Genomic DNA, 22437 nt, shown 5'->3' with positions numbered 1-22437 from the left:
CATGAAGATAACACATTGAAATGACTGAAATACATGTGAATTTAAATACAGTTATCCTAATCACGGGCACCTCAGCAAACGTTATTTTAATATAGTTGGACGTTTGAGAGCAGATAACAGATCCTGCAGAATCCTGATGGATTCGCCTCCCAGCGAGAGAAGCACTGACTAACATTATCACACCCTTGTAGCTCCGTACTTATCTCTATATTTGGACAGAGCTGATGGAGGGCATATGGACTGAAAATATTTAAAAACGATCACTGTGTGGTACTGAAGCAACACTTCAGATATAATTTTAACCTCCCAGATTCAAAGGAGCCAAGTGCGTCTCGTAAAGACTTCACTGCCCCCTTGTGTCTGGGATTTAATAAGGTTTTATATGCCCGTTCGAAGTGTAGGGTTTGTTTTTGTGAATAATTACTTGTGACTATATTAATCATCGTCACACTATCAATCCTCCGGGTGTATTCTCAGCAGAGCATCTTAAGAAGCACTCTTAAAGAAAAGTATTTGGTGCTGTGTAATATGTGTACCCCTCGTCGATTGCCTGGATCTTTAGAATAATATTAATTATAATAAACTTTATTTGTATAGTGTTTTTCATACATGAAATGCAGCACAAAGGGCTTTACAACGAGGGCAAATACACGAGGAGTAAACGCATATAACAGGGACATAATGCTAAGTTAACAGAAATAAGATGGGAGTAACACGCACTCGGTAATAATAGTGAAAATAAAACACACGATGAAATACATAGAATACATTACACAGGATGTAAAATAAGACCATATAATAATAATAATATAAAAGAACACGTACGTAAAGAAATCTATCAGGTCCGCTTCTACTCGAGGGATGTTTAGCTGTGCAGCACATCTCGGCTGCACATCGGATGATACTTGTGCAGAAGTTTGGAGTGCGATGAGGCTCACGCGCTCAGCAGACAGAAGCAACACAGCTGGTGACGCGTGCCTCCATCTTCGGGCCGAGACTGCGGAGTTGATTTGATGTTTTCCTCCACACAGCGGGGATAATACGGGATTATCATCCTAATGTAAAACGGCATGATTAGAAATGTGTTTGACCACTTGCTGGCTCTTGTGGTTATAGTTTCTCTGATGGGTTGAGCAGCAGCTGCTTTTGGTTTCAGTGCTCGCGCATTTCTGCATCAACAATGTCACAGTTTGATGTCATTATGTGTCGAGGAGGAGGAGGAGGAGGAGGAGGAGGAGGAGGAGGAGGAGGATTATGTATCTGGAGGTAAAACAGGGCAGAGATGATGGCTCCCTCCTCCTCACACTGTGTGGAATAGAACAGGAGATACTCATTACACTGGGAAACGGATGATAATTGTCCCGTTTTATTACACTAGATGGCAGTGTAATCCATTTATCCATAAGCCCGGGAGACGAACCATTCACACCTACAGTATGAGCAATTTAGAGTTGCCAGGTAACCTCACCTGCTCGTCTTCTCCTGCGAGAGATAACACGATGCTTATCTGTACACGTCACACTTGGCACCGATATTCGAACCTGCCCAGATCTCCAGAGGGTGTTTCTTTTGTAAATTCAATAAAATAAGATTTATGGGATTGCTTTAACTTGTCTTATGTTTGTATTTGCACACACACACACGACTGCAGACAATCCAGTTATAATAGAAACAAATATTTCATTTTATTTAACAATACAAGCCGCTTAAGAAACTGCTCTGGCTACGTTGATCTTTTGGAATTGATTGCAAAGTTATTTCACTTGTTTATGAAGCTTTAAACGACGTTGCTCCTCCATACGTCAGAGATGTTCTTTCATTTTACGTTCTTGCCAGATCTCTGAAGTCCTCCACTGCTTTGCCTTTAAATGTTCTTTATGTGTCCTATAAAAGTAACGCTGAGAGCACTTGTTATGCACCTCAACTGTGGAGCCTCTGGATATTACAAGACATTTGGCGTAATGTTATTGTCTTGTTTTTTTACATTCGTTGTGTTTATTTGATTGATTTTACTTTATATATAATGTCTTGCAAAATTGTATCTACGGTCATTTTTATTTTTCTGCATGTTTGTATGTTTGGTGTTTTATAAATAGAGTTGAAGTGCTTGATTGTTTGCACTCATTTAAAATGTACAAAAACGAGGGAAATAAATGTCCTGCCATGTGCCAGGTCTTTTATTTTGTCTGCTCGGTGCGAGAAGCATAATGGAGTTATTATGTGTTGTGTTTGGGTTAGTTCACCATCAGTGAGCGGTGGTGTGGTGTTCGAACATTCAGGACTCACAGAGGCTTTTAAAAACACCCTAAAAGCCAGAAGAAGTGGGCATGAAAAACATAAACATAGTTGTCACTACTTGGGGGGATGTGGGGGAGTTTCAGGAGGCCCAGAGCCAGAGGGGGACGCTCGGAGATGCAATGTGCTCTTGTACAGTTTTGTGCAGCAAATCCAGTCTTGATCTCGTCGGGGCGCCGATGGATTTAAGGAGTAAAGCTTTTGAAATATCAACTTGATCAGATTGTAATTGCAGCAATCTTTTTGCTAAATAATAGTGTTTTCTTCTATCTGGATTAAGAAGAACTCTCCCAGGAACCCTTGGCCTTTGCAGCCCATGATGCATGTGCCATGTGGGTGTGGGATCTGCAGTTTAGCGCTTCAGGCCTGAGTAAATACTGCAGCCATTCCAGGCATTGCTGTGAATGCTGGAGGAAGGAAATGTCTGTAATCAGGGTAACTTCAGTGTTTCCCATAGCTGAGGCAGGAAGTGAATCGGCTGCAGGGAGATGACAGGAGATGAATAGAGGGATGCATGTCTGACGGACAAAGGGAGAGGTCTTCGTTAGCTTTACAATGCAGCTCAATGTAAAGTATTTTATTCTGCATGTGCATCATCAATAAGACATTAGTTCACATTCCTGCGGGGATGAAGTGTTTGTGTGATGATGAAGTGACCTCGTGCTGCATTATACATTATCCATTTGAACAACAGTGCACACTTTGTATTCCTGACATTTATAGGGCAGTTAATGCTTCCCTTGTGGTCCGTCTCTCCTGAGGCTGAGGCCATGGTTACACTGTTATTGTTACCTGTTATTCCAATGAGCAAATGTTATTCCCCTTCTTCTCCTGGGGACACACAAATGGTACCACTCGGCTCTGTTGATGGAGAGGTTATTATTGGAGACTTCTGGAAGAAAATGTTCAAATTTTAAGATTTGGGAAATAGTATAAGGCATCTGCATACTGGATTATAGATCGATCTATGGCTCCACAATGTTTTAGTTGCACAACAAAATTGAGTCCTAATATCCCAAAGTGAAAGAGAGAAGAGGTTTTCACTTTCCACTCGGGCACGGAAACGTTTTCTGGTGCCAAATGTTGGCACCTCGCCCCTCTGTGAGCCCGGAGCATTAACTGGAGTTTGGATTAATGACCTTTTTCACACTTAAGGAACTCCTAAACTCTGTTTTTCTGATGATATCATCATAACAGTCTGACTGTGCCAAATGCTAAAACCAAGTTTCTGCTAATGCCATTAGAATTAAAAGCACATTCATCTAATGCAATGTGAAGACGATAGCTGACGTGAAGTAAGAAGCTTTCCCATCGAGTCAGCAGAGATGCAGGCCTGTGATTATATTACAAGTATAATGTAGCTTAGCTGTCCACTAAGCAGTCCTACTACTCTAATGCAAAGTTGTACTTAAGATACTTAAAATAGCTTTAAAGGACTGCTTTGTAAGATGAGACACGACTTTGTTTTTTTCATGCTCTGGTCGAGTTTGGGCTATTTAGGTTCCACAACACGTCTTCCTTCAGACTAGAGGAGAGAAAACATCCAAAATACACATTTAAGTGTTTGTTTCACTAACTGTGTCTGTTTGAGTTTGTAGATTTCTTTCCTATTTACCAAAATAAACATAAGAGAAGGCCTCATTTACATATTCAAACATGAACACTTGAAGTGGGGAAGCTTCATGCTGATATCTGTTAGTTACATGTTTGACTCTGTTCACCTGTAGTGTGTACAACATGTATGACTCTGTTCACCTGTAGTGTGTACAACATGTATGACTCTGTTCACCTGTAGTGTGTACAACATGTATGACTCTGTTCACCTGTAGTGTGTACAACATGTATGACTCTGTTCACCTGTAGTGTGTACAACATGTATGACTCTGTTCACCTGTAGTGTGTACAACATGTATGACTCTGTTCACCTGTAGTGTGTACAACATGTATGACTCTGTTCACCTGTAGTGTGTACAACATGTATGACCCTGTTCACCTGTAGTGTGTACAACATGTATGACCCTGTTCACCTGTAGTGTGTACAACATGTATGACCCTGTTCACCTGTAGTGTGTACAACATGTATGACCCTGTTCACCTGTAGTGTGTACAACATGTATGACTCTGTTCACCTGTAGTGTGTACAACATGTATGACTCTGTTCACCTGTAGTGTGTACAACATGTATGACCCTGTTCACCTGTAGTGTGTACAACATGTATGACCCTGTTCACCTGTAGTGTGTACAACATGTATGACTCTGTTCACCTGTAGTGTGTACAACATGTATGACTCTGTTCACCTGTAGTGTGTACAACATGTATGACTCTGTTCACCTGTAGTGTGTACAACATGTATGACTCTGTTCACCTGTAGTGTGTACAACATGTATGACTCTGTTCACCTGTAGTGTGTACAACATGTATGACTCTGTTCACCTGTAGTGTGTACAACATGTTTGACCCTGTTCACCTGTAGTGTGTACAACATGTATGACTCTGTTCACCTGTAGTGTGTACAACATGTATGAATGTTACAATACATATCTTTAAAGGAGCTTTTCTCTAAAGGAGCTTTTTCTCACACTCTTCAGCAGAAGTCTCCACTTCAGCAGCACTTACATACACCAAACTTTCCACTTTCATTCCTCTCTATATTCTGAAGCTTTGTGCAGAGGGCTTTGTTCACATGTCACTCACAGCTCATGTTGATACACGCTACACTAAAAATATGGCGAAGATTGTTTTGTTTTTATGCAAACATATTTAAAATCCCTTCTGTAAAAAACCTTTGACTCTGTCAACTAAATCAAACGATGTTGAACCTGCTTTATCTAATGTTAAGAGAGAAGTTATGCTCATTAGCCCATATTTAATAAGCTAATGCCTCATTTGCATATTTAAACATAGAATTTCACACAGCATTTCTTTCTTAATGTATGTAATCAACTGGGGACGTTTCATGGTGGTATATATTAACAATGTTACCCTATTCGCCTATTAGCTCGTAAAGGAAGTATAGATTTACTCGTCTTAACCATTTAATGTTATATACAACAACAACAACCAAGTGTGAGATCATTCAGAGAGGATGTGGCTTTTGTGCAGCCTTAAATAAAATTGCAGAAGTGGTGTGTTTTCTTGACGCCGTCACCCACAGATGACGCAGTGTCGCTGGGTTTTCAGGATCCATTATGATACCAGATGAAAACACAGAGACCCCGTCTGCCTCCAAGAACAACACCACGAGTTGAAGCATGCCAGTGAGCAAACAAGAGGTTATTTCTGTCTGCGGTCGCCCCCGAACCAACCCCCTGCCAAGCTGACTGGGTCCAACCAGGAGGCGAGAGGGGAGGGCTCGTGTTTGTGTGTGAAACTCTGAGTAACAGCCACTCGGGGGTTAATTAGACTTGGGAGAGTTTCTGGTTGTTGAAATTAGGGAATGTTAGAGGGGAATTGTGAAGGAGGTGCCCGCCCATCGCTGTAGTTTAGGTTTCTTACATGAAGTCCAGATTGTGGGGACACCGTTATACCCCAGACTCGCACAGAAATGGAAAATATCGTTTTTTTTTTCCTCCCCTCGTCCAGCTGCTGCTTGTTCTGGCTATACGATCAGCTATTTTTAGCAGCAGAGTCTGCGCCTGTTTTATTGTGTTGAGTTCATCGCTGGCTAATGTGGCAGGTTTCTTTCATGGCGAGAGTTTTCTACATCCTTTTTCTTTTTTAAACCTTTATGTTCCAACCTGAAACCAGAAGAACGTCACGAGGCGGCCTCTGTACTGTAGAAACACATCATCATCGCCGCACGTCCTTTGCCTTCTTGTCCACAATCACGTATTCCTTCTAGAAATTGAGCTGCTATCTACTGTTATTTTTTAGATAACTGTAAGAACAACTCATCATATTCAATCACATTTATGTTTTGCTATAATTAGCTGACTTTGTACCCCGTAGGCACGCAGTCGTCTGAAAACTCTGACTTGAGAAGCTTGATAAAGCTCCATGATTGAGGAAAGAAAGATAATTTTTCATTCTGTGTTGACATCGGTCCTGTTGTTATTATAAATATATTACAAATGTATTATGTTTGCATCTTAGACATCTCTATTAGTGATGACGGGATATGTGCATGGCATCAAATGATCTCAGGTCTTTACATAAATACAGCTTTGTATAAATACATTTTAGAAAGACAAACATAAAACAATAAAGTACAATATATACACATATAGCTTAGAAAAGAGGACTAACATATTAACTTCAATTAAAATGAGTAATTGGGAGCAGTTTTGACAGTAATATTGGTTGTGCAGCTGTAACATATGATCAGCTTTGCTACACTTATTCAATGATATGATTACTTTAGAAGAAATGTTGGGAGATAACAGCCTTGAGTTGTTATCCCTTTAGTCATTGTCAGTGTAAAAGAATCAACAAACACAAGAAGACTTTATGGGATGTTACTCAATAATAAAATGCTGAAATAACTGCAACCATCTGATGCTGTGGTTCTATTCTCTGCATGTATTGCATCATCGTGTTTTAGTCATAGTTATTGTAAATCAGTAAATTTCCACGGCATTAGGAACACACGGGAAAGCAACTTTATGTTTGCAACCCTCAGCTTCTCCATCAATTGTTGTAAATATTGACTGTTTAGTAATCACAGGGAAAGCATCATTATTAAAACGTGGGAAAGAATGTCTTTGATTGGTTCAAGAGAAATACAAATGGCATGTGGCTGTGTGTGTGTTGATGTGCGTGTAATTACAGTTTGCCTTCGGGCAGCTGTGAGAATGTTTACTTTTTGGTAAGTGTGCAATTACTTGTTTTTGGTGATGATGTGGCCCGAGCCGCCACAGGCCGGCCGTTCTTAGCCTCTCGTGGCAGCTGCATGTAGCGCAGCTTCAAAGCAAACTGGAGGCCTTCAGGGATTTCCCTCTGGCTTTCCCACCATCTGCAGAGGCCTTCATGGGATGTGATGGTAGTGGGTGTTGTGGAGACTCCGCTGTGGAAATAGTAGATCTACTGCAAACTCTTAACTCGTGAGATCTCTCTGGGCATGAATATGCTCATATTTATTATTTTAAATCTTCTTATATCCACTTACTGGCTGATGTTCAGGCCGCGGCCGCCGTGCAGACCAGTCCCGTCATTAAAGCACATTCTTGGTTTATTGTCTTTGCCTAAATTTAGGTCCAGGTGTAATGCGATACACCTAATGCCTTACTGAAGATTATGCCGTGGCAGCCGCCCAGACGTTTCTCTACCATGATAAATAACTTTACTCTAATGCTTGAAATGTCAGCGTTTTATAACCGAGCAATCAGTCATGCACAGCCCAACACCTGATACTTTGATAACTAGTTTGATTAACAGATTCATAGTTTGATTAGACTGAACATCTGTAGCAGCACATGCTCTGCAATGTGCTTGCGGTCTTATTCGGTCTGACGTCTTGGCTCAGAGCGGGCCAGGATTGAGCTGTGTGTTATGGAAGGAGCTGTCTGCTTTGCATACCTGCACCTAAATTACTCCAAATGTGCGTCTTATCCTGGGACTCTTTCTGGAACCACCCCAGTGAAAATCCACAAGGAATTTGATGCAGTCTGGGTTTTATAAGAAATACCTATGTGAGCTGAAAGGAGCCGTATAGATGACTCCCTCATCGCAGTGCACCTGAACTTGATTACAATGAGCCCATCAGCAGGCAGCATCAGAAAAGGGTAGAGTTACTCCCAAAGCCTTTAAGTGTTGGTTTGAAATCGGCTCATGGTTCTTCAAAAGTGTTTTTGACCTTGACACTGTACTGTACTGTACTGTGAGCAAAAACAAGTTGAGCATGATTCTGTAAATCTGTGTTAGTTTGATGGCGCCCACATGAGACGTGATGTTAATGAGTGCTTTGATGTTCAAAGGAACTTTATCTGGGGAAAAAGAAAGTGTGGATTTTGGCTCTGAAGAACACTTTGGCACCGAGGGGTCAAGAGTGTAATGAGATTGTCGAGTGTCCCTTCTCACCAGGACAACAGTGTGACAGCACTTGTAAGAAATAACGGCAGGAAACATTGTGGAGCGATGAATAATAATGGAGTTTTGTTTGTGTCATTCGCTGTACTTCTTATCCTTCACAAAGGAAACATTGTGCAAGAATCGCATCATGACATAAGAAGCTATTGTAGGCGTGAAAAAGCACAGGATGTGAAGTTACAGAAGAATATTATTGCGTTGTCAGTTTTCCTCTGAAATAGTGTGTCATAGAGACATTATTATATTATTAGGCAAAACTAAAAGAACACATTTTGTCATAAAAAAAAGGGGAGAAGATTTAACATCCAGGCTTTTAAGAGCCACTCATAAAGCTGTCAGTGTACTCGCAGGTGTTAGACACAGAGTCCAGAAGGTGAAGCGGTTTAACAACACAATAGCCTCCAACACAGACGCAGCTAATAACATCCATCCATTCAAAAGAATGTTTTCGAAAGAGTTGTTTTCACTCAACCTTCCTAATAACATTCAGATCCTGATAGTTTAACTTGGTGCAATAACCTCCCCGATCAATGGATGATCACACAAACCAGCACATACTCTTCTTAATAACCTTTTTATTGACAAATTACTTTATTATTGTTATATTGTACATACATATCAAGCCAAATCTCTTCATCTTTCAGGAATGAGTGAACTGTATGCTCTAAAAATACATCTTCTTTTTAACTTTATGGATATACTGTGAATCTAAAACAATCCCTGGAGCCTACTTCTTTACATCTTTTTTTTATGTGGAAACAACAACAACAACCATTTTGCACAAAATAACTTCAGGCCAGAAGTGTTGGTGTTTCTTTCCACATAAAATGTAAAGTGTAATGAATAATACTGTAATGTGAGATTTTATATGTGACTCACTTGGACTGAATGCAAACTTTATTTACTGTAATCGTGGATATTTGTTGTCGCTGTGGCGTTTGGCATTGTGACTTATGAGTGCTACTTTACTTGATGCTGTAATTAAGATGTAAATTGCTGTAATTACTCTTTACCTTAAGTGAAATAAATGTGAACCTCATCATACAACAAGCAACAACCTCCAGGTCTGAAAAGTGAAGCGCCTTAAACCTGCATTCTCTCTAAACATCCAGCAGGGGGCGACTCCTCTGGCTGCAAAAAGATTTTGTATAGAAGTCTATGAGAAAATGTTCCTACTTTTCTCTTGATTTATTACCTCAGTAACATTTTCCTGTTAAGTTTATGGCCTCAATCTCTAGTTGCAAGTCTTCTTCAATACAACATGATGTTCATTTTGTAAATTCTGTTCCCTTTTAGAGACGATAAAGCAGGGTATGCTTTAGGGCGGGTATACCTACCACGGTTTGGGTGTTACCCATGTATTTATCTTACAACTTTAACCCTTTCACAGTGAGATTTTAGTTAATGGAAATAAATAGCTTTTAGTTGTACTTAACTCCACCTTCTCAGTGGTGTGTTTGATTTAAAAAAATACGAATTTTTAAAAGATGGCGGAGGCCAAAATGCCAAACTACGTCCCACTTCTTATTTACAGTCTACAGTAATCAATATTCCTTTGCCCCGGTGTAACAGCCTCGATGTTGCATTGGGAATGAGAGTATGGATTTAACACGGTCAGCACATTGAAGGCTGGCATTATCCCTGGCTGAGAGTCAAAGGCTCATGTTACAAATTGCCAACTGCATTGTACACCAACCCCCTTTTCCCACATTTTTAGGTTTTTCTCCCTCCTGCCAGGTTATGCATTCTGTTATACATCACTTAAATACTACCAAACATTAGTTTCTCTCATCATTTGAAGTAGTCCTCATGAAGAAGCATGTTACGCAGCTGGATTCCTCCATTGGAAAATCGTTACAGTGTGGTAATGGTAGAATTGAGAGTGGCGTTGTCCACCCTTGGGGAATGTGCAGATCCTAATTACAGAGATTCTCATCTAGAGGGGAAGGCCCACAATGAAATTGTGCAACGTTTAGCTCCGTGTCACAGAAACTACTCATCCCACTGTCACTAACTTTTTCACATGAATACAAAACAAACTAGTCTAAGTAATATTATACAGGGGAGTAATGGACATATACAGTATAGACGGACAAATTTAATTTATAATAATTTAATTTATGGTAACAGGAGATCGTGATGACTTTGTATGGGTGATTCATATCCTTGTATTTATTTTAAATAAACTCCCCATCTCACACACATAGAAAGACAAACAATATATTATGCAGTATAAATAAATACGATTACGTTTCTGCTCCCCCTGTAGAATCAGTCGTGTTTCACGGACGTCTAAGAAGATACCGTTCCTCCTGCACAACTAGAAGAATTGCGTCTGCTGCTTCAAGGACTGCGAGATTGGTGAGGGAATCAAAATTGGGCAGAATCAGTGACCAAAACATCACAGTTTGGTAACACGTACTGTATGTTGACCATTTAAGAGCAAGGCCACTCTAAGAAAACAAATTCTTTTCAAGGATTTGTTTGTGGAATGACGTCAGGGATTAGATCAAATTGCCTTTGTGAGCCAATACATAATCACAGCTTAAGTACTTTTTCCTTGGGAACATTAATTTGTGTTTACACATATATTGCGTGATTTAAATAAATATTTGTAACATTGAATCAAAGGTAAAATATAAGTACTCATTTTTTAAAATAAATATATAATATTGATTTCAGTGCAGAGTATATGTTGAACTTGAAGATCTGTGGTGCTTAATGTATTCTGGGTAAAACTGAAACAGCATGACTAACAAGTGTTCCACATGTAAAATTAGTTGTGCTCTTCATTTCTGCAATTAAGTGTTTGGGAGATTGTTCTGTTCTGTTCTTCAGTGGTGATAAAACACAACTTAAAGTTTACTGCCTAGCTTCTGAACATTACATCATTGTACCTCAGCATTAATAGCAAGTGACTATATTGTTAATTATCCCAAAACCCTTGTACTTTGTCTTTGTGAAATGCACTTTTCTTTTCTCCTTCCTTTGTATTGTAAGTGTTTTATTGGTACTTCAAGTCGTAGGTACAAGAACAACGTTGTAATTTGGTGGCTATAATATGAGCTTTAGCCTGTTTTTCCACATCTGACCTATTAGGTTTGGTTTAAAAGAAACTCTTGTTTGTTTGTTTGTTTAGGCCCTTGTGGCAGTGTATTATGTCATGTGTAGGAGATGTTTATGACAGAATAAAACCAGTCAAAAGTCGTAGAATCAAACTCTGGTGCCAAGTAAACAACCAAGACCGCCTGAAAAGGAGAGTTGCAGTTCATTTGAAAAATGTAGTGGTCTTCTCATCACTAGAATCATTTATTTAAAAAGATTTGTTTGACAAATTGTTGCAGTGAACTGAGACTGGTCGTTGGTGAAGGATAAGCCGGTGAGCTGAGAATTTAGCTAAACAAAGGTACCATTTGCAAACGAATGACTTGAACAAAGACCGCGTATAGGAAGTGGACGTAGTGACGTCGCCCACTGGCTTGTGGACAACGATTTTGAAGCTTTAGGTTTGACATTTTGGTTTTGGCCGACGCCATCTTGTTTTTTTGCAACCAGCAGTGAAACGAGAGGGAGGAGCAAAGTACAACTGAACGCTGAAAACACATTCTTAGGCAACTGAAAACACAGTGTGAAAGGGTTAAAGTTGTAAGATGAAAACACGAAGAGCACCCATCAACGTGGTTGCGACCTGTCAATCATAAGGTAGCCCCGTCCTAGTCTATCGTCTATTTTACTCTAAATGGAACCATAATATACTAAATGAACAACATGCTGTGTTGAAAAAGACTTGACGTTGGTGATCGAAACCATAAACTGGTCAGGAAAATGTTTACGAAGTTGGGTCATTTTTTCATAGACTTCGATGCAATTTGACTTATTTTTGCAACCAGTGGAGTCGCCCCCTGCTGGCCATTAGAGCGAACGTAAGTTTAAGACACTTCCACATTGGCTTTACAAATCGTTCGCGAACTACACTACAATGAATGAGTTGCCTGTCTGTCCATATGACTTCGTGTCTACAGCTCTTTGTTAGGGCAATGAATCGTTTTATTCCTGATCCAGACGAAATGAACAGAGCTACAGGTGTAAAAACACACTTAATCTTCTAATACTTTTTAAGACAGTGATGTGATTTGATGTGAAGCAGAGGGATGTAACACTGCGAGAATCATCAAGCTGAATCGACTATTAATAACAGTCAATGCAGTGACATTGTTGTAGTGCTAAGAATATGTTAAATTCCAATTTACTCCAGAGAGTTTGTTTTTTACATATTTTTGTGTGAATGGAAAACATCTTGACTTTGCAGTTTAAGACGAGAAATTAGACTTTTAAAGTGTTACTGAAGTTGTGAAACAGCAATGTGTCTGGACTGCGATGGGAATTTGAGATCCCACAGCTGACTTTGATTGTGGGACAAAACAGGTGTATAAGGCATTCACAGAATCTGTTGTTGAAAAATGGAAATTCAAAAGAATTCTGCGAATTTGAAGAAAGGATTTTTTCAGCTACTCTCCCATATTTATTATGGTCTTGTTCATTATTCAATCTGTCATTACATATTGTGCCTGACTGTACCAGTCCCATTTACTTTATCGACGCCCTATGTCCCATGCTGTTTTACATGCATAGTTCTTGATTGTTAACCTCGCACATAGGGGTCCGATCCTCCCCAGCATGCATTATCCTGTTTCATCATATCGCAGGATAAGTGAGAGCATCCTGTGTGTCACCTTCACCTTCACATCCGATCCTCTGTGGGATCAGAAGCTCTTTAGCTTTGACATATTTTCTAACCAGCATTCCTGGATCCACTGAGAGACGTGGAACTCACCACAATTAGTGTAATTCCCCTTTTATCTCATTTCCTGTTAGTGTGTTTTGTAGTCATGGATGGCAACTAACCCCCATTGTAAGCCACGACTAAGCATATTTCTGTAAGAGCCGCTGCAGTTGCTCCTCTTTGAGTTTCTACACAGCCCTTTGACTAGTCACGTACAAGTTGGAGCTGCTGGGAATTAAAGGGCTAGTTTGGATGTTTTGAAGTAGGGTTTTGTGAGGTATTTATGCTCAGTCAGTGTGTATCTACAGTAGATGGCGGTCGGCACTCCCCAGTTTGGAGAAGCAGGCAGGAGCACCATCACTGCTGTGGACGGGGGCAGCAGCCAAGCGTATGTTAGACACGTAAAGGAAAAGCTGAGCAGTTCATAGCTTATGGACAAGAACCTCATACAACCCCACTTCAAACAAACCAAACTATCCCTTTAAGACAACAGCTGAGATGAAGTTGGCATTAGCTGCTATGAAACAAACAATAATCTCACTACATGTAAAAACTAAAAGCTTTTAAAATGTTTAACGATGAGCTTCCCTGTCCCCGAGGACTCGGTGTGTTTGTTCTTGTCATTGTTATTTAGTGCTACAAAAATGTCTGGAGGGAAAAAAAACACTGTTTCTCAAGATTCCCAACATCTTGTTCTGATCAACTATGTAAAGGTTACTAATGAAAAAGAAATCGCTCCCCTGCTGATCATTGGAAAAAGAATCACTAACGGTCCTCTGGGTTTTGTGCTGTAGTATGATGAGCCCTCTGCAAGTAGAGCTAAATGACCCAGCGAGGGTTAACATGAGCAGCGCTGTGTTCCCTCCTCCTGACATTGACTGAGCGCTCAAACACACACACACACACACACACACTTTTCTCCGCTGAGGCCAGCACAGAGCCAGGGAGGAGGGACTGTTTGCAGCTCTGAGAGCCAGCTGTCGTTCGCTCAGCGCTGGGTCTATTCTCTCCCTGACTCCCTCGTTCTCCACTAGCCTCATCACTCCATGGGACTCCAGACCTGGCCGCCAAGCAAACCACCTCTGTCCTCCATGGCCTGCCTTGACGTGGAGACCCCTTCCATCTGCAGGGGTAAATTCAAATCAGGTGCTTTTTTTTTATTTTCTTGTCTAACCCGCATGCAAGTCATTGTTGTTTTTGTACGTAAAATAAACTTTTTTACTCGTGGTAATGTTTACTGATGCGGGCAGCACCAGCAGAGGGTTGTGGGGGGTCAGGGGGGGTTGTAGTGACGTAGACGCAGCCCCAACAGGAAATGACAGGGCAAAAGTAACGCTCATCACAATGACTCATGCCAAGCATCGCTCTCACAGGGGAGACTATTGTGTTCTGATGGATCATAAATCAGTCTATGAGGGGGAGAAGACTCACTTCATGCTGCCTGTTTGTGTTGGCCGTCTGTTAAAGCCACTGTTATGTCACATAATATAAGCAACACCTGTGATGTTACACACAATGAGCTTCATTCAGATGACCTGTGATAACGACATATGCTGCTGATCAAGATCCTGATCATTAGTTGCACATTTAAAAGCAGAAAATGCCTTTTTATTGGAGCAGAACGGGAGTTTTTAGTTTGAAAACAGAGCTTTTATCAATGATAACGAGTGTTACTGGTGTTTAAGTTCTAAACTAGATCATGTCCAGCTTACTGTGAAGACCACAGAGGTTTATGAGGTTGTATTTCTGGTAAATATATGTATATCTTCTTAGATTTTGGGAATCATAATATGGTTTAAGTGCCTTTTTCCTGGTTTTAAAGGCTACATTACAGGAGAGTGATGTAACTTCTGAATTTACCAGACTGTTCTAGCTTTTCTGTTATTTGCCTTTTACCCACTTAGTCATTATATCCACATTACTGATGATTACTTATCAAAAACCTCATTGTGTAAATATTTTGTGAAAGTACCCTATAATTCTTCTCCGCAATATCGACATTGAGGTATTTGGCCTAAAATATCATGATGTCAAATAATAATAATAATAATAATAATAATAATAATAATAATAATAATAATAATAAGAGTAATAATGATAATAATAATAATAATAAGAGTAATAATGATAATAATAAGAGTAATAATGATAATAATAATAAGAAGAAGAAGAAGAAGAAGAGTAATAATAATAATAAGAGTAATAATGATAATAATAACAATAAGAGTAATAATGATAAGAAGAAGAAGAAGAAGAAGAGTAATAATAATAATAATAATAATAATAAGAGTAATAATGATAATAATAATAATAATAAGAGTAATAATAATAATAATAATAAGAGTAATAATAATAATAATAATAATAAGAGTAATAATAATAATAATAATAATAAGAGTAATAATAATAATAATAATAATAAGAGTAATAATAATAATAATAATAATAATAATAATAAGAGTAATAATAATAATAATAATAATGATAATAAGAGTAATAATAATAATAATAAGAGTAATAATGATAATAATAACAATAAGAGTAATAATGATAATAATAATAATAAGAGTAATAATAATAAGAAGAAGAAGAAGAAGAAGAGTAATAATAATAATAAGAGTAATAATGATAAGAAGAAGAAGAAGAAGAAGAGTAATAATAATAATAATAATAAGAGTAATAATGATAATAATAATAATAAGAGTAATAATGATAAGAAGAAGAAGAAGAGTAATAATAATAATAATAATAATAATAAGAGTAATAATAATAATAATAATAATAAGAGTAATAATGATAATAATAATAATAATAATAATAAGAAGAAGAAGAAGAGTAATAATAACAATAATAATAGAGTAATAATAATAATAAGAGTAATAATAATAATAAGAGTAATAATGATAATAATAATAATAATAATAAGAAGAAGAAGAAGAAGAAGAAGAAGAGTAATAATAATAATAATAATAAGAGTAATAATAATAATAATGATAATAAGAGTAATAATGATAATAATAACAATAAGAGTAATAATGATAAGAAGAAGAAGAGTAATAATAATAATAATAATAATAATAATAAGAGTAATAATAAGAGTAATAATAATAATGATAATAATAATAATAATAATAATAATAATAATAATAATAATAATAATAATAATAATAATAATAATAAGAGTAAGAAGACGCATTAAAACAGTCTCATTGCAGAATGAATAATACTGAATATGTAAAGCATGCAAGAAGCTAAATTTAAATCCCTTTCTGTCAGGGCCGTCATGCTCGATCTGCAGGTCAAACATTTTATTTAAATTCCATATCAATAAATGATATTCAGGACCTGACTAGATATAACTATTATTAACCAAAGCCAGAGCAGTTTGCTCTCACAGGGATGGAAACGAATGTGTTTTCTCTTCGCTTTGAGTCTGGCTTCATGTTTTGCTTTTGGGAAAATCTCATTTTACAAATGATCTTAAATTCAGTGACGACTAAAATCAGCATTTAATGCAGACGTTTCGTTTCAAGTTAGAAATCCAGTTACTTTCACTATATTCACACTTCTCAATCCTTGCTGATTAGGGATTATTGTGGCCAAAAGAATTCACGATAACGGTGTTATTGCGATATCGATATAAAATAAATCATAATAGTATCAATCAAATTACACAGAAATCACAGGGGCGGAGTGCAACTTGCAAATCTGTTTGCTGATTGGCTGCTGGTTCTCTGGCCGCACTTCGCCACAAAAAGTTAAAAACTATTCGCAGCTTTTAGTTTAAACACACTTCAATCAAAACTGCTGCAGCTGCTTTTCATAGACATTGCATGGAAGCCGCACTTCGCCGCTGCCCGGTGACAATTTGGCTTAACTTTGTGAGTTTTGTCTCTTTTTTGGCAAATTGCACAGTCGGGCATTGGGGGAGAGAAAGAAAGCGAAGACGGACTGATCTAGATAAAACAAGTAATGGTATAGTTTACTTTAAGAACATGTCAGCTGATGAGTTTATAAAAACAAGCGTTGTTTTTCCTTTTTCTTCCAACACAAGACGACGTCTATTCATCCAGTTGAATTCACGTCGACATGTTGCCTCATGTGAGTGAACCTTTTGAAAGCATCAAAGGAAGATGCATCTGAACCGGCCACTGCACACACACACACACACACACACACACACACACACACACACACACACACACACACACACACACACACACACACCAACGTAATCCATGGTTCACTCTATCTCTGGCTATATACGCCCGGATCTTTGCTAAAATGGGATTGTGTTTAGAGTCTTTGGTATTTATAACCGTAAAGTCAACATAACCCAGTGTCAGCTTGTTTCTAAACTAAATGCAGCTTTGTCTGAGCGAAGAGTATCTGAAGCTACGCCAAGCAGGTTTCTTTCTTTTTATTTGAACATTTTGCTAGGGAAAAAAAGTCAAATAAAATAAAAGCTCCAACGGGAGACCTCCAGGGATGATTTGCTGAGAACAACGTGCGTCTGAGATTAGAGATTACATCAGTAGACAGGGATTTCAGCAGAGCCCCCCCCCCCCCCTCTCTCTCTCTCTTGTGTTTTCTCCACAACCTCTGTTTACGCTCTGCTGGTGAGCAGGAGAGCGGAGCCAGTTTGCATCACGGAGAGGTTAGCCAGGGTTCAGGTTGAACACAAGATGACAAAGTGAGGAGGACCCCCATACTGATGCTCAAATGAAACTCTTCATCAGCTTTTGATGCTATTGATATGCAGCAATATTTACTCATAAGTTTTCAACCCTGAGGCGTTTTTCCCAAGTTGCAGTGGATGAATATTGAGACAAACAAATGGCAATTTTTTTTTTTACAATCTGCTGGTATGATCTGTCTCAGGTGGACCGTAGCCCCCCTGGCCGGCTGGGTTTGTAATAGGAAACACAGCAGGCGGGGCAGGCACACTGTGTTCTCTGATGGGCTGCTGTGAGAGCAGACTCAGCCTCCCACCCTTTGCCTCAGCACTTGTCACTCTGTGTTCCCTTGCCCACCAGTAGAAGCCCGTGAACGTCCCCTCGGCTCTGCATACAACTGGGAGACCCCACCCCCTCAACTACCCCTAAACTTCATGGTTCCCAGGCCTTGTTCTCACAGCTGCCCAGTTTATTTTTGCTAGAGTGAGTCACAGAGGCTTGTTCAGACGCAGTGCATTTCCCAGGAGAGTTGAGCAGTGTGTGTGTGTGTGTGTGTGAGTGTGTGTGTGTGTGTGTGTGTGTGTGTGTGTGTGTGTGTGTGTGTGAGAGAGTGGGAGTAGCTGTTTCCCCTGAGCCACTGAGTAGCTAAAGCAAAGTCGGCTTCACTTCACTACAGTGGTGACGATAAAGGGTCTCATGTGCCTCACACTGTCGCCTCATTCTTCACCATCACCCACCTTCCTCTTCAAAGTGTTTTCTTTCTGCACAGAGTGGTGTTATTCTACTGAAATAACATGTCCACGCTCGCTTGTTTATAAATGTTTAAACTGGGATCGTCGTACAGTTTACACTGACGGCCATGCGAGACTCAACCTTTCTGCTGGAAGATAGTCCTGTCCTTGATGTGCCACTGATCATTGCTTATCCACCCAAAGCAAGATTACGTTTTTAAAACAATGTATTAGATACACATGACTCACTCGTGCTGGTGTTATGAGCTTTAACATGAATCCCTCTTTTATCTGCGCTGCAGTTACTTTGTCTGACTGTGTATTTGCATCGCACACACAGATACTGACTCACTGGGAAGGCTTTTATTTTAGCCAGTCACACTGTTAGAGAGTAACTGTTGGAAAAGTTGTGGTGCTCTTAACAACGCTAGTTAAAACCACACAGGAAGTGAATGGGATGTCTGTGGTGACTGTTTGGCCTTTGAGGTAGCGTATTGATTGAGAAATAATAAGCACTTTGTTTTATTTGAAGTCTGACATGGTTGTTAGTTGGCTCAGCGGACTTGGCTCTGAACGGTAAGAGTTCAACTGTGACCTCTGTGTCTCTGCAATCCCACAGTCCTCCAGCTCTGTCTGCAGCAGAGGAGAACTCGGGAGCAGCTTGTGGAGCAAGGCATCATGCCGCGTGAGTATTTACATCGCACACTTACCAAACGTGCACCTATGGAAAGTAGAACAGTCACCAATATGTCCAAAATCATCTTCTTTTCTTATTACAAGCCAAGTAACACAACAACACAACATCTGGCAGGACAACAACGTGACAAAGATGAACATAAACATGTTATTTGTGATGATGCACTTTTACGTGCATTCACAGCATGTACAGTACACCTGCTACTTATACTCAAGTTACTTTAAAGAGTTACATTAATGACACAATATAATCAACAAATAATTCATCATGTATTATTATAAGTTAAGATAAAACTTTATTGATCCCTTGTGTGTGTGTGTGTGTGTGTGTGTGTGTGTGTGTGTGTGTGAGTGTGTGTGTGTGTGTACTATCCTGCAATGAGCCGTTGTGCAGAATGAGTACTTTCAATTTTTGTAATTTAAATACACTTTGATGCTAATACCTTTTACTTAACTTAAGTACAGTATTAATGCACGACTTTTACTTTTCACCAAGAGTATTTCTATACTGTGGTAGTACTGCTTAGTGCTGCGGTAGTACTGCTTAGTGCTGCGGTAGTACTACTTAGTGCTGCGGTAGTACTACTTAGTGCTGCGGTAGTACTGCTTAGTGCTGCGGTAGTACTGCTTAGTGCTGCGGTAGTACTGCTTAGTGCTGCGGTAGTACTGCTTAGTGCTGCGGTAGTACTACTTAGTGCTGCGGTAGTACTACTTAGTGCTGCGGTTGTACTCCTTAGTACTGCGGTAGTACTGCTTAGTACTGCGGTAGTACTGCTTAGTACTGCGGTAGAACTGCTTAGTACTGCGGTAGTACTGCTTAGTACTGCGGTAGTACTACTTAGTACTGCGGTAGTACTGCTTAGTACTGCGGTAGTACTGCTTAGTACTGCGGTACAACTGCTTAGTACTGCGGTAGTACTACTTAGTACTGCGGTAGTACTACTTAGTGCTGCGGTAGTACTACTTAGTGCTGCGGTAGTACTGCTTAGTACTGCGGTAGTACTGCTTAGTACTGCGGTAGAACTACTTAGTACTGCGGTAGAACTACTTAGTACTGCGGTAGTACTACTTAGTACTGCGGTAGTACTGCGGTAGAACTACTTAGTACTGCGGTAGTACTGCTTAGTACTGCGGTAGAACTACTTAGTACTGCGATAGAACTACTTAGTACTGCGGTAGTACTGCGGTAGAACTACTTAGTACTGCGGTAGTACTGCTTAGTGCTGCGGTAGTACTGCTTAGTACTGCGGTAGTAATACTTAGTGCTGCGGTAGTACTGCTTAGTACTGCGGTAGTAATACTTAGTGCTGCGGTAGTACTACTTAGTACTGCGGTAGTACTGCTTAGTGCTGCGGTAGTACTGCTTAGTACTGCGGTAGTAATACTTAGTGCTGCGGTAGTACTGCTTAGTACTGCGGTAGTACTACTTAGTACTGCGGTAGTAATACTTAGTGCTGCGGTAGTACCGCTTAGTACTGCGGTAGTACTACTTAGTACTGCGGTAGTACCACTTAGTGCTGCGGTAGTACTGCTTAGTACTGCGGTAGTACCACTTAGTGCTGCGGTAGTACTGCTTAGTACTGCGGTAGTACTACTTAGTGCTGCGGTAGTACTGCTTAGTACTGCGGTAGTACTACTTAGTACTGCGGTAGTACCACTTAGTGCTGCGGTAGTACGCTTAGTACTGCGGTAGTACGCTTAGTACTGCGGTAGTACTGCTTAGTACTGCGGTAGTACTGCTTAGTACTGCGGTAGTACTGCTTAGTACTGCGGTACAACTGCTTAGTACTGCGGTAGTACTACTTAGTACTGCGGTAGTACTACTTAGTACTGCGGTAGTACTACTTAGTGCTGCGGTAGTACTACTTAGTACTGCGGTAGTACTACTTAGTGCTGCGGTAGTACTGCTTAGTGCTGCGGTAGTACTACTTAGTACTGCGGCAGTACTACTTAGTACTGCGGTAGTACTACTTAGTGCTGCGGTAGTACTGCTTAGTACTGCGGTAGTACTACTTAGTGCTGCGGTAGTACTACTTAGTGCTGCGGTAGTACTACTTAGTACTGCGGTAGTACTACTTAGTACTGTGTCCACCGCTGATTTAAAGCCTTGATGTCGGAGCACATACAGTTCTGTCACAGCTCAAAGTATTACATGTCAAACGTTTAATAACATTGTGTGTTTATCTGCACATGAATCTAATGCTTCATTATAGACAGTGTGAAGTTTGTCGTCTTACTCAGACTGTTGCTCATCGTTGTACTCATGTAAACATAGCCAATGATGAACAGAGGCTTCCCCAGGTCCAGAGAGAGTCTCAGCTTCAATTGTCTGAACTGTAGGCCTAAAAAGATCATAAACTGTCTTGTTGTCAATGTTATAGGTTTTTAAATGAATGTTTTGTTAACTGCAAATAATCAAAAGCCAGAATGTACTCGTGCACACATGAATATCATGCTTCTTCACCAGCTTCTTAAGATTTAGATTTTAGTTTTAGCTGGATTCAGGCTGCTATTATATATTACTAATGTATTTTTAAACATTCATGTACTTGTAGGTGCACAGGCTTCTCGTTTACTTACAGAAGCATGAAGGAAAACTTAAAAAGCTCTTAAAAAGTCTCAACTCTTGGATTCAGCATAGATAAACCTTCCAGCGACACATCAGCGCCATAACACAAAGAACTGGCTCCCGCTTTGCACCGTCCACCCTTTGATGGCACAAAAGTGGAGCAGATTCAGTCCCCTGTGCTTCACCTAATAAAAGATGAGCTGAATATGTGACAGGATCATGCTGGGAAGGTAGAAAGAGAAACAGACAAACGCTCTTTCTCTCCGTCTCTGTTGAGAAGCCTCCTGCAGTCAGCCTCTCCGGCTCCACGCAGCCACATGAGTCAGCGACTGAGCCTTCAGTGGAGGTCAGTGGCCTGCGCACAGACCTCGCTGGCCATCAGGCCATTCTCCGCTGCTCCCACACTTATAGGCTTATGCTCGGTATGCAGTGAGGTTTAGGTGACGAGCAGGAATGTTTTGCTTTGCTCCTCTGACACACTCCTCAGAGCCCCACCCCCCCCCTCCCCCAGTGTGTCCTTAAACCAAACAGTGCTGGAGATTGCAAAGGTGACGACTCAGTGAGCCAGACTTTGCTTAAAGCGGGACGAGTTTATTCTGCGAGATCAAAGAGTCACTTCATGTTTGAGTCAGTAAAGCTGGTACTTCCTGTTTCACTCCCA

At 39.9% G+C, this 22437-nt stretch overlaps 1 protein-coding gene across 9 annotated transcripts in view; it reads left to right on the top strand.

Moving 5' to 3' along the window:
* Positions 1 to 22437, top strand: part of mrtfbb (myocardin related transcription factor Bb) — a 79169-nt gene that overhangs the window by 46524 nt on the left and 10208 nt on the right. The window contains exons 4-6 of one of the 9 annotated variants that reach the window (XM_029436792.1): positions 10591 to 10682; positions 14139 to 14235; positions 19131 to 19196. In XM_029436792.1, the coding sequence (XP_029292652.1) occupies positions 14151 to 14235; positions 19131 to 19196 (151 nt within the window). In that variant the 5' untranslated portion in view covers positions 10591 to 10682; positions 14139 to 14150. Of the gene's footprint in view, positions 1 to 10590; positions 10683 to 14045; positions 14251 to 19130; positions 19197 to 22437 lie in introns of those variants that run through there. The other 8 variants (XM_029436789.1, XM_029436793.1, XM_029436790.1 and 5 more) reach the window with 8 other exon arrangements.

The sequence above is a fragment of the Cottoperca gobio genome, chromosome 8 (genome assembly GCF_900634415.1).
Source record: "Cottoperca gobio chromosome 8, fCotGob3.1, whole genome shotgun sequence".
Classification (NCBI taxonomy): domain Eukaryota; kingdom Metazoa; phylum Chordata; class Actinopteri; order Perciformes; family Bovichtidae; genus Cottoperca; species Cottoperca gobio.
The sequence above is the reverse complement of the archived record's forward strand: the minus strand, read 5'-3'. Positions and strand labels throughout refer to the sequence as shown.